This window comes from Ciconia boyciana, chromosome 10, assembly GCF_034638445.1.
Source record: "Ciconia boyciana chromosome 10, ASM3463844v1, whole genome shotgun sequence".
Lineage (NCBI taxonomy): Eukaryota > Metazoa > Chordata > Aves > Ciconiiformes > Ciconiidae > Ciconia > Ciconia boyciana.
The window spans coordinates 31,714,617-31,727,105 of record NC_132943.1 but is presented as its reverse complement, the minus strand read 5'-3'; the positions used below and the strand labels follow the sequence as shown (position 1 = coordinate 31,727,105).

Genomic DNA, 12,489 nt, shown 5'->3' with positions numbered 1-12,489 from the left:
GTTCTAGCATGGATTAAATTGTGGTTTTTTTCTTTCTTTTTCCTTTTTTAGCATCGTAGACAAAGAAGTGTCATTAATGGCAGAAATTGATAAAGTTAAAGAAGAAGCCAGTAAGTAAAAAAATATGCAGGGTACTTTTGGAATAGTCATGGAAACATTTGTTTTGTTTGGCAGAAAATTACACAGTACATAAATTTGGTTAGCAGCGTTCCAGCATCTTTCATTGTATACGTATACAATCAAATAAGTCTTTGATGTTCAGGATAGTTTCTGTATAGTTTCTATCTATAACGATTGTGCATCAAAATTTCAATATTATGAAATTAAGGTAAATCAAAAGTTCATATGAAGTTAGATTTAAATGATTTATTCCTTCTGCTTACTTACCAGAGCTTTTTGACTGCTCTTTTTTTTTTTCTTATTTCTATGGTTTGTTGATTACTTCATTTCCATTTTTTAATCACTGTTTGCTTATGTTTTTTATATATATATATGAGTTCGAATACTGGAAATTACTAGGGGAATAGGTTATTGTGTGGCCTTGCATAGCTTTAAGGGATAGTGATCAAGCTTATGAATTAGAATAGTAAAAAGTGAAAAACCAGCTGTTTACTGGAATCTGTTTTCTTAATAATCTGTGGGAGCTGATCTGATTCCAGGCTTTGTCATCTCTGTTTTTTGCATGGGTAAGGTATATATATTCTGGTTTGGGGAAAAAAGAGCAAGATGAGCCATGTATTAGGATACCACAATATATGTCTTATACCCCATCTGAGATATGGTATTCATGGCCTAGTAATCAAGGGAATGCGTTTCAATAGAGAGCGCTAAGTAAGAAACTGAAGAATAACCGAAATATTGTCAGAATGATACTTTGCCTGGCAGATGAAAATATCGCTGCTACATATGCATACAATCCTTGTATTTATTTGTGAATTTAAGGTCCTCTCAAGGAGGGTCACAAATATATGTAACATCCTTGAATGCTTCATTTGCATTTAGAACTCTCACTTAGTTCACAGATGTATACTAGTTAAATTTTTATTTCAAAAAAAAATCTAAATCCTTTGTTGCTAGCTAAGACTCTTGCAGTTGCATACATGTGGAAACTAAGAGGTATGAGTTGTTACAGCAAAGATTGGCGTTAGTTTGTGTTTGGAATTTTGTATGCTAACTTTTCTAGTACTAACATGAAATAGAGGCAGATTTGGAGTTCTGTATTATTCTGGGGAGGAGTTGTGGATAGAAACACATCAGCAGCTTTTTGGTTACCTGCAGAGACCAGGTAGCCATGATCAGCTACAGGGCATACATTTACTCCCAGGAAAACCAGTGGTAAAATTCCCATTGATATCAGCAGACATGGATCTAAGCCCTAACTGCATAAACAAAACCACATTTTTGAAATCCACCATCCAGGGCCGATGGTATCATAGACTCCCTTCATTAACCTTGGCCACGTATAGTAGTAATTTTTGTGGAAAGTAAACTTAATTCTTATCTACAGGCATGCGAAGTGCTGTGTTTGCACGTGGCAGGTTCTATTTCCCTGCTTTCATGCCAACTCCACGTGTGACGCTGGATGGCCCTTGTACCTGTCTTTAACAGTGTAGTTTCTGCTGTCTCTCAAGGCTGTTGTAGGCTTGTAAAGTGCCTTCAGAACTTTAGGCAGAAAGTTGTTATAGGACTGTAACATGCTAACCAAGATTTACATTATTATTTATTTTCACATCTCTTTGCTGCACTGGAGGACTATTTTACAGTGGGTAATTTTACTCTTACTGTCAATACTGGGAAAATTTTCAAATGTGGTAATTTCAGTTTTTTGAAAAAATGGGTATTTGATTGGCATCTCATGTGGAGATAAGTGCCAGTATGAGATGAGATCATATGGTTTGGTCAGTCACTTCAGCAAAGGGGATGCTGGCCTTGGGGAGAAACAATATTAGCATTACCTAGAATAAGCAATAAAGTAGAACTACTGAACAAAGAAAAACAGGTAATAAACTGTTCATTTAATCTGATAAAGGTTTCTCAGACTTGTAGACCGTATTCCACAAAAATGAAATTAAAAGATCAGCTAGAGAGACAGATACAGACCTGTTCTTAGCATAAGTAATAACATAGGCACAGATTTACCAACAGGGCTAAAGGAACTGTAGCCACCCTCTGCCTTCCCTGCCCTGTGTGACACACGCTCCTCTGTCGTATGGTTTGGTTGCTCCCACACAGCTGTACAGCCGTAGCTCTGTCTCCCTATGCCTGCCGGACCGTGCCATACTTGCTGAAACACTGGAACAGGTTGCCCAGAGAGGTGGTAGATGCCCCATCCCTGGAAACATTCAAGGTCAGGTTGGACGGGGCTTTGAGCAACCTGACCTAGTTGAAGATGGCCCTGCTCACTGCAGGGGGGTTGGACTAGATGACCTGTAAAGGTCCCTTCCAACCCAAACTATTCTATGATTGTATGCTACTTTCAAAAGAAGGTGCCATCTGATTAAATAAATGATAATAGGTTGAGAAACAAACTCTCTGTGCAATATCATTAATTCTCACCTAAAAAATGGCATTACAAAGTAAGAGCTGGTTAGGTGCCTTGCCAAGTCTGCTCTGGAAATTTGTGTCAAAAGAAGGCAAAGAAGCTAAAGTCTCCACAGCTGTAATGGAGGCTGTGGCCTTAGGATAGTTCACAACTACCACTCACCCTGCCTGTAGGCATAAGCTCTAGACAAAAGACTATGATTGTTATTATTTTACATTTAGATACTTTCCTCTCTGCCATAAGTGCTGGTCCCACCAGCCAATTAATCAGTTGTTGCTTTTACATTGAGTCACCCTGTGGGTAATAGAGTTTGCATATATTTAATTTTCCACCAAAATTGTAATGTCATATTATCCTGCATGTGAGTGGACCGTTGCTTTGTGGTTGATGGTTAATCTTTTCCTATAAGAACACAACTATTCACCCCTTCCTTATATAAAATATACAGGACGGGCAGTAGTAAATATTTAGTATTTTTTCATAAAGACTCTTGGCCTTTGTAATACTGCTTTGCTGTAGAAATGGTAACTGTGCATATTCTGTACTCAAAAGCAAAATTGCAATGCCGGTGATTTTAACATAAACGATATATGAACAGATTTTTTTTCAGAGGAACTGAAATGCCCCTGTGTAAATAAAATATAGCATGTTTTCAGAAACAGGCTGTTGACTCAATGTAATGCTTCTTTCCATGTCTCCATGGAAGGCTCCCTGATTTTGTGCTTAAAAATAAAGCACTGGAAAACTCAAAACATATCTCTGCCCCTGTTTGTCTAAATGCTGAAGAATTGGTTTAACTTGGATTTTCTGACAGCTATCCCATTTCCAGGTCTTGTTCAACATCAGGCAGTTCAGTGAAATATGCTGATGGACTTCATCTGTGCAAGCAGCATACTGGAAGTCCAGTTGAAGTCGGTGGTCTGAGATGTGTGTGTTTGTCTCACATGTGATGTACAGTCTTAATGCCCAAAGAGTAATGAATTACAGAGCAATTTTACCTTCCTAACATTAATTATTGAGTATTGGTATTTGGCAGTGGAAATCCTGACTGCTCGGCAGAAGAAAGCTGAGGAGCTGAAGAGACTGACAGACCTAGCCAGTCAGATGGCTGAAGCACAACTGTCTGAACTCAGGGCTGAAATTAAGGTCAGGCATTCACTTCTGCTTGGGTGTTTTGGCTGTTTGCATAAATGTCAAGAGCGAGCTGTCAATGTTAATGTGCCCAGGCTGTTCATTCCTGCTATGGGCCAAAGGGTAACTAGCTTTCCATGGGGAAAGCATACCTTCTTAAAGCAATTAGAGCACCTCTGAGCAGTGTACAGATGCTATCAGAGAAGTGTAAGCTATCCCCTCCTAAGTAGAGCAGTGGGGAGTTTTGCTGTTTGTGTATCATTTATCAGACCCAGTTAACAAGTAAACCTGATAGTTTCAGGTTCAGTGATCAAATGCATATACTCCGATGAAATGATCCACTTCCCAAGTGCGGGAGTGATCCACCCATCACTGGGCTGTGAGAACACGTAATTTGGTAAGGATGGGAAAATACTTGGTTCTGCATAGAGATCCTGTCTACAGGGCAGGGTCAAGAGTTTGATGAGCCTTAAAGTGAACTTCAGATAAATATTGACTGGTTTCTGTACCATCCATATAGTCTTTTGCTCAGAATGCCAATCACTGTTAATTTGTCTGTATTTTTGCAGCACTTTGTGAGTGAACGGAAATATGATGAAGAGCTGGGCAGGTCTGCCCGATTTTCCTGTGATACAGAACAGCTGAAGACCCAAATTCAGCTCTGTGGAGAAAGTAAGTGCTGGTGATTTCTCACCGAAGTTCTCGGAACATGGTGTTCCACATACCTGGTCAGGAAGTGCCGGCAGAAATAATGGCATGTGTACTGCCAGTGTATGTGTGTGCAGCAAGCCTGACATGAGTGGTATATCTGGATGCAGCAGGCTTGCTGAACATGCACGAGTCAACTTTACAGTATGCAACACGTTAGACTCACTGTGCACATGCTGCACAGTCCATCTGCATGTGCACAGTGCCCTCTTTGTCAGAGATTTCCAGGTATTACTCAGATCAGTTGGAGTTTTCCTTCTAAACGGGATTTCCAAGTGGAAATAAGTCAGCTCTGGGGAACACTCAAATTCAGTAATTTATGAATAACTAGTAAATCAGAAGCTTCTCTGTGTAAGCATAATGTTATGAGACCAATTCAGATCTCTCCTGCTAGAAAGTAACTCCTCAGCTTTATAACAGTATTCACTGGGTTTTTCGGGAGCTAAAGGTAGTCCCAAATGTTCCTGTTTCCAAATCATCTGCTCTTCTGCTTGGAAATTCAGGTTCATTTTCTGCTCCAAGTATCATGTCCCCGTTACAAAATATGAGATAGCCTATTTCTCATCTTTGTCATGCTTTTTTTTCCCAAAAAAAAAGTAAATGCTATAATGCTTTGCCCCAAATGTTACCCTGTCCCATGATATCCCATCAGTACCATCACTCAGGAGAAAAACTGTTAACACAATTCTGAACTAGGGCGTCTTGGCAGAAGGAAAACAATTTTGGGAAGAAAAATAATTAATGTTTTCAAGGAGTTACTAGAAATAGAAAAAATAAAAAATATCACACAGCCTGCCAATACAATATTATGACTGCACAGCTGAAGAACTGACTCCTTTCATTAGACCATAAGAATTGTTTTTGCAGAACACTTTGAAGAGCCATCTCACCCCGTATCCTGTCTCTCACTGAAGCCAACCCAGGATGTTTCAAAGGAAGGCATAAGCTTCCCAGTAATGCATCTGATTGTTCACAGTCACCTCATAGACCCTATCGCACACCCTGAAGCTTAAGAGATTGAATGTTCTGTAAAGATTATCCTGACTAATATAACCACAGCTGCTATTGATACAACCATGGACTATTTTTTTAAACTCACTGAACTACTTTCCTAAATAACTTCCAGCTGCAGTTAATTCTGCAAGTTAGTTATTTATACCTCATTTCAGTAAAGCATTACTTAAGCATAGTTTGATGCAGACCTGTTGAAATCAGGTCAGTGAAGTCAAAAGAACAGCTACTAGCAGGGAAGCAGTGCCATCTTACAAATGACTGATAGTGCACTGGCCGTCTGAAGAACTTAGCTCTAATCTGCCCTCAGTGACCTTAGACAAGCAACTCATGCTGTTGGCATGTCTTTGATAAGAGCTCTTCAGTGCAAAAGACGTTTCTGTTTGGAGCATCTCACAATGGGGCCCATACCCTGCTAGGAGCTGCGAATACCCCTCAAACAGAGATTATACCCGGCCTATAGCTAAGAACAGCCACTGTTGCGGGCTTTAACAAAAGCAATAACCAAAACCACAGAGCTTGTGCAAAGGAAGGCATGTTCTAGCATGAGAAGAGGGTAGGCAGCATACGCTCACAATGAAGGACAGGAAGAAACAAAAATAATTGGACTGACATATATCCAGAATGCCTGATGGTGGGTAGTATCCCTTCCTTGTACATCTTTTTTGTTAACAATACATTTTTATGACAAGCACCTGGGTTTTTATATGGGCTTCCATGTGCAGCAGTCTATTTTAGACGAGAGAGTAGTAGAATTCAGTGACAGCCGGTCTCACTGAACTTAGGATAGAAAATTCAGTTCATTGTGCAGATCACTGCATTGTTTTTCTGAAGAGGACACCTAGTGGGAGAAATAGCTGATGTTGGCGTAACTGAATAAGAGCTTCAAAAAACCTAATAGATGATGCTCAGTGGCTAAAATTATTCCGCATCTTTCTTTGTACCAAAAGTGGAAAACAGAAGTACCCCTTAGATAAAACAGCAGGTGTCTCACTGAAGTGAGCCTCTGGTTTGTCATCTGTACCAGAAGGAAGCAGGAAGGTTCCATAATCAGAAAAATCAGAACAGCAAATTAAGATCAAGAACTTTATTTCAATAGCCTCAGAGTCCTTTTTGAGACTGCTTAGGGGCCATTGCACAGAAGTAGGCAGCTTGAAGAGCTTGTGGAAATGCAGAGACGTAGGAATCAAGGATTTGTTTGGTGCACTTCACATCCAGACATGGAAGTGGTTAAGAAATCAGGCAGCCTCAAAATACTAAGTAGGGCACAGGATATTCTGAGATGAGCAATAGTGGTTCCTGATGGTGCTGACTGCCATGATCTACATGAAGTGGATTAGTGCATTGCATTCAGTTCCAGTTTTTATAAGATATCCATGGTACAGAAGAACCTTTGTTAACCATCTCCCTAGAGAGGAATGAGCAACAGGCACTAGACTTTTTTCTTCCTCTTCTTAAAAAATATTTAGACATACTAAGGAAGCTTTCGTGGCTGTTATCTGTGTGGTAGCTAGTACATACATAGACAGCAAACATCAGCCCCTTCAGCCTTCCATGATCAAAGAATAATTTGAAATCGAATTTAGTCTGTGGTGTCTGCAGGCACAACTTCCTTTCACCTCAAGCAGTCGGGAGAGTTACTGGTGTACCACTCACTTCCTTCCCGTGCTGCTTCCTTTGTTGCCTGAAGACTCCTGTCAGGAGCATTACTGATAGGACAGCAGTGCGTGGGGGCAGTCCTTGACAGCACATGTGTTCAGCTCAACTGGTTAAAAGTTCGCAAGCAAACCAATAGGTGCCACGAATTTTGAAAAGTTTTCTTGGATGACCAAAGCCTAGCCTTCTGCCAGGCTCCTTCCAGTTTTAGCGCAGTTCCACCACACTGTCTCTTTTGTCTCCAGAAGTGCTTCACGATGAGGCAGTTTCACAGAAGTAAAACGCTGCGGCCTAATTCCAACCCTAGTTACCTAGCTTACTTCATTATTTAAAGTAAGGCTGGAACGATGCTACCAAAATTAACTGTAAGCAGGGTAAGAATACAGCCTTATGTTTAGGTGTTGATAATTTAACTGATAACACAGAATACTTTTTTTATAGTTTCTCACCCAAAGAACAACTACTCCTCAAGAACACCATGTAGTTCAGTGCTGGCTTCAATGACGTCGCATGCAACAACTGGCAAGCAAAATACACACACCCGGAAGTCCTCTAGTAATGTCAAGAACTCTGATAATAAAACAGCCAGCACTAAAGTACAAAGTCAGCTTCCTTCCAATCCTACAGAATCTTCTTCCCAAGGAATCCCGGTAACTAAGCAGGTAAGAAACCAGTTATGAACAAAACTAAATTATTTCAAAACTTTTGGAAAAATATGCAGCATTGAAAGTTGTTAATACAAAATCAAATACTGGTTTGCAGTCTGCATATTTAATTCATAATCTTTGAAAATATGCAAGTATGTATTTTCCAGCTTCATTTTCAAGGCAGTGTGAACACAGAAGGTGGAAATACCAGAAATGCCATACCAGCAAAGACCACTGTCTGGTGTTCCGAAGTGACTAGTGGCAGTTAATAGACTGAAAAACAAAAACCCTCCATAATAGCTAATTGCCCTGCGTGCTACGATGGAGAAACGTTTATTCCTGATCTTTGACAAATGATCAGCTGATGTGCTGCTAAAGCATGATTATTAGATAGACTTTGAAAGTGGAATCCTGCCAGGTTTAAAAGCATATTATTTCAGAAGCTGTATAATACAGCTTATAGTATTGTGCTATATGGTAGCTATTTCACTGTTAGAGCACCTTAGAATGTCCTTGTACTGTTGTGCTTAGGTAAAGCTGCCACTGAGGTTGGTCTGAATTTTGTCCCAGTAGGGATTTTAGGCTCAAGTAGGTGCCTGAAGGGAAATGTAGGAGCATTACATAATGTCAGTGCATGTATGGAATCAGCTGCCCTGGCAGTCATGCAAATAAAGCAATTCAGCCACTTCCCACTAAGGATCAAAGCTTCCTCTGAGCAAGATATCACAATGGACATCTCTCCCACCATGTGGGTTCTTGACTTTAATTTACATGTGAATTTCTGTTCTTCCTGCAGTCTTACTGTAGTATTTACATAATACTTTACTAGGAAAGGTATTTTCATGATTTTGGAAAAAATCAGTCAGCATCAAGTTCTTCAGTGCTTCTTAACTGCTGCTGAGATGTCTAGAATTTCATCCCCTTTTCTGTATTCTCATGGAAGATTTTAATTTGGCATCAGTGATGAACCTGCCATCTGTATTTCCAGGCTACTTTAGATGTAGCATGTTACTCATAGTTCAGTTTAAGTATTATAAATAGAGAGCTCCAGCAACAACCAAAACAGTATAGTGTTTTCCCTCTCCTAGTTACACTGAAAGTTTTATTCTGCAATTTTTGTTAATTCTGATTGCTGTATTTCCTGTCCTGTTGGAAGGATTCAGATAACCTAACAGTTATCCAATTTCTTTCTGGTAGAATGGGCCTTCTAGCCAGAGACGAAGATTCAACCCACAGCACCAAAACATCCGGCTCAATGGATCTCTTAAGTCACAAGGTGCCAGTAATGAGGCAGATCAAAATAATATAAAGAGTGGTTCCAGGTCTGAACACAGAAGACAGCAGCATAACAGCTTCAGATCTAAAAATAAAGGAGCTATGAAAAATCAAGAGCAGTCCACAACTACAAGGACCACAGAGAATCCGACACATTCAGAAAAGACCCGACGAAAGCATCATACACCAGACGCTGCAGATCACAGGCCTTTCCAAGGCAGTGTTGGCAGGGTGTCACAATGCAATTTATGTCCTCCAAGGATGGAGGTCTCTGCTGATGCCACTGTTCTTTCAGTGCCAGCTGTGACTTTGGTGGCTTAAAATGTCACAGTGATGGCAGGCAGAGAAATGTAATCTCTTCATTTCAGTTTCTTGCTTGAGATGCTTGTTGGTGAAGCAAATAAGTCAGAACATAGTCATTTTAAATCTGTTGCTGCTTAAAACTTGTTGGTATCTTTATTACTTACTAATTATCAAAATTAATCCATACTTCCAAGGCTTTGCCCAATATGTTCACAGTTATTTTGTCATGACAGTACAGAAGCATCTTACCAAAGCAGCATTTACTTCTTAGAAAAATGAAATCTAGATTGGAAAAATAAATTTGTAATTAAATTCATAATAGCAAAAACCTGTTGTAGATATGTGGTTATACCAGTCAACATTGTTTCTTAGAGCAGCCTGTGTTAGAAGGATCCCAGGAAGTCTGTATGCTGTGGTCTGCAATGAAATCAGATAATCTTGTAGAATTTTTCAGCAAATTTCTGTACACCTCTTTCTTTCTATGCGTGTATACACGTACATGCATGCACACTGTATACACAGAGAGTATTGCTATATACAAGAACATTTGAAAAAGCAGTACATTTGATTTTAGCTTTTTATTCCATAATCTGAGATCTTTAAATTCAAGTATAAATTGTATTAAATGTATTACATACTGATATTTTTCATTGGCAAACTATTTTTATGAGGTTGAGGGAAAATGCTCATGTCTTAAGTTTGGAATGTATATCTTCATGGCTATTCAGATGCACAGCCCTATTCTCCATCCTTATCAGCCACTTTTCTATGACTAGTTGGATTTTTTTTTTTCCATATTAAAAGTTGCAGGTGTTCTAGACTTGAATCCAAATTATTTTTCTATATTTTTGCCGTAGGAACCATCTGTCCATAACGAGAGCTATGACCAATACATTTGTTACAGCAACATGCAGCAGAATCTGGAGGTACATACTTGAGCAGATACTACATTCTTCGGAGTTTTCTATTAAAATAAAAATCTTACTTAGTCTTAACGTTCTGATTCTGTATTTCAGAAAACCTGTTTCTTCCAAAAAATTAAAATCTTCTTTTTAAAATATTCTGGTGTTTGCTGCTTTGCAGTGCCTAACCTTTGTGATCTTATTCAAATTGTATTTGCTTAATTAACCTGGTATCAGTGGGAGGCGTTCAGCTGAGTTTGGATTGGACTAGGCTTTGGCTTTTAGCTAGATTCTAATGCCATGACTGCATGAACGGAACCTTCCCATGAGAGCTGCCTCCATCCTGGACATACTTATAAGTTATTAACATAGTAAGGTGTCAGAATCCGGACCTGGCATCAAGTGAACTAGTGGCCTAAGTGTCAGAATCAGAAAGGCGTAAAAGGTCAGTAAGACTGACCTCCCACTGGGGTCAGTAGGGGGCAGGATGCTTGCATATCTTTACAAGTTTATTCCTAGGTGATTGTTTGCTGTTGCTTTTTACCGATTTCCTCTGCCTAAGTTCTGTTAGCTGACTGCATGCTTCCGTAGTACTGACTGGTTTACTTTTCCTCTGTGGCCCTTGAAAAATAATCTCAAAGTGTAGAGTGAGGTGCATTCCTTATGGGCGATTTTGATTATTTTTATTTCTCTTGGTATCTGTATACAGTTTTCCACATGTGAATATTGGTAAAACTTGATTCTAAAAGGCAAATAACTCATCTTCATCTGGAAGAGTGGTGAAAGAAAAATAAACATGCATAGGTAAACACTGGCTTTCTTAGCATTGCAAGCACTGCTTCTATCCTAGTTAATTACCTGTCACGCTTGTAAGCTGAATGTTTTGAGTAAATGGAACTGAAATTCCAGAATCTGTGTTGTGCACACCCATCAGATAACTTTTGAAAAGCTACCTATCTGCTGCCTTACAGTTTGACCTGTAACCTCACTGTGGGGTTACAGTGGTACGGCTTATGCCTGGCTAGCTCAGTAGAGCGTGAGACTCTTAATCACAGGACCGTGGGTTCAAGCCCCATGTTGGGCGCCAAAAGGACTGCTGTGGGTGTCGGCAGCTAAGCACTACAGAGCCGCTTGCTCATCCTCCCCCCCCCCCCCACAATGGGATGGTGGAAAAAAAAGTAAAACCTGTGGGTCGCGATAAAAGGACAACAGAGGAAAATAATGATAAAAGAATGTACAAAACAAGTGACGCACAATGCAATTGCTCACCACCCGGTGACCAATGCCCCCTTCCAGCTTCTTGTGCACCTGGCAGAGCATGGGAAGCTGAAAAGCCCTTGACCAGTGTAAACACCACTTAGCAACAACTGAAACACCAGTGTGTTATCAACATTATTCTCATCCTAAATCCAAAACACAGCACTACGCCAGCTACTAGGGAGAAAATTAACTCTATCCCAGCCAAAACCAGGACAGATATATATATATATATATATATATATATATATAGGAAAGGGGCAACTTTGAAAAGGGCCAAATCCTTGATGCAAACTCTGGGCACACTACGCAGGTGATCACGTGACCCCATGAATTTGCAAAGTAATTTTCAGCCAAGAGTGATCAATTTTGGTAAAAACATCCAGATTTTTTTGGCAAGAAGAAAATTCTCTAAGAAGAGATACCCAAAAAGCTCAGAAAGCAGCAAAGGTCTGTAACATCACCCTTACCTGTTTCTACTGCTTAACATCTTTCATTAAAAGCTGTTGCCTAAAATGAATCTCGATTTTTGTAGGGCTTTATTACCACAGAGTATTTACAGAGTTTTACTTCTAACCACGCTTTGACTCTGTAACTACAGCTAAGGGACAGCTAGCTTCACTCCCAAGTTTTTGATGGCACAACTGGCCTCCTGTTTTTATCAGGTGAAAATTTGTCCTTCATGGATTGGGAAGAACTAAGTAGATGAAATCTGCTTACTCCTGGGTAATGTTGGTATTTCTTTTTTTAGCCATAGTAAGATTTGAACTATATAACATTTATTATCTAAGCAAATTAATGTAAGCCAGTTTAAAAGAGTACTTTTGTGCTCTGGAAGAGCTGGTAGGGAAGTAACTGGAACGGTTTAGAAGAAAAAAAGAGGTAGCTTTGGTATTTCCATGGCTCTTCAGCTAAAAACAAGCCTGACGAAAACTCTCCCTGAGGATCAGTGGTAACATGTGCCTATCACATGAAATACCGTCTGCTTGCTTACATCAACTACAAATGAGTTCTCCATACTCTGAAGCAAACAGAATTACATCTATTTGAATCACAT

At 39.7% G+C, this 12,489-nt stretch overlaps 1 protein-coding gene across 9 annotated transcripts in view; it reads left to right on the top strand.

Annotated features, from left to right (window-relative positions):
* SPATS2L (spermatogenesis associated serine rich 2 like) overlaps positions 1-10,980 on the top strand; it is a 144,835-nt gene extending 133,855 nt beyond the window's left edge. For 8 of the 9 annotated variants that reach the window (XM_072875076.1, XM_072875075.1, XM_072875079.1 and 5 more), the window contains 5 exons: positions 52-110; positions 3,579-3,688; positions 4,243-4,345; positions 7,490-7,710; positions 8,893-10,979. In XM_072875076.1, coding sequence (XP_072731177.1) covers positions 52-110; positions 3,579-3,688; positions 4,243-4,345; positions 7,490-7,710; positions 8,893-9,291 — 892 coding nt within the window. In that variant the 3' untranslated portion in view covers positions 9,292-10,979. Of the gene's footprint in view, positions 1-51; positions 111-3,578; positions 3,689-4,242; positions 4,346-7,489; positions 7,711-8,892 lie in introns of all 9 variants that reach the window. The other variant, XM_072875083.1, reaches the window with a different exon arrangement.
* The last annotated feature ends 1,509 nt before the right edge of the window (positions 10,981-12,489 follow it).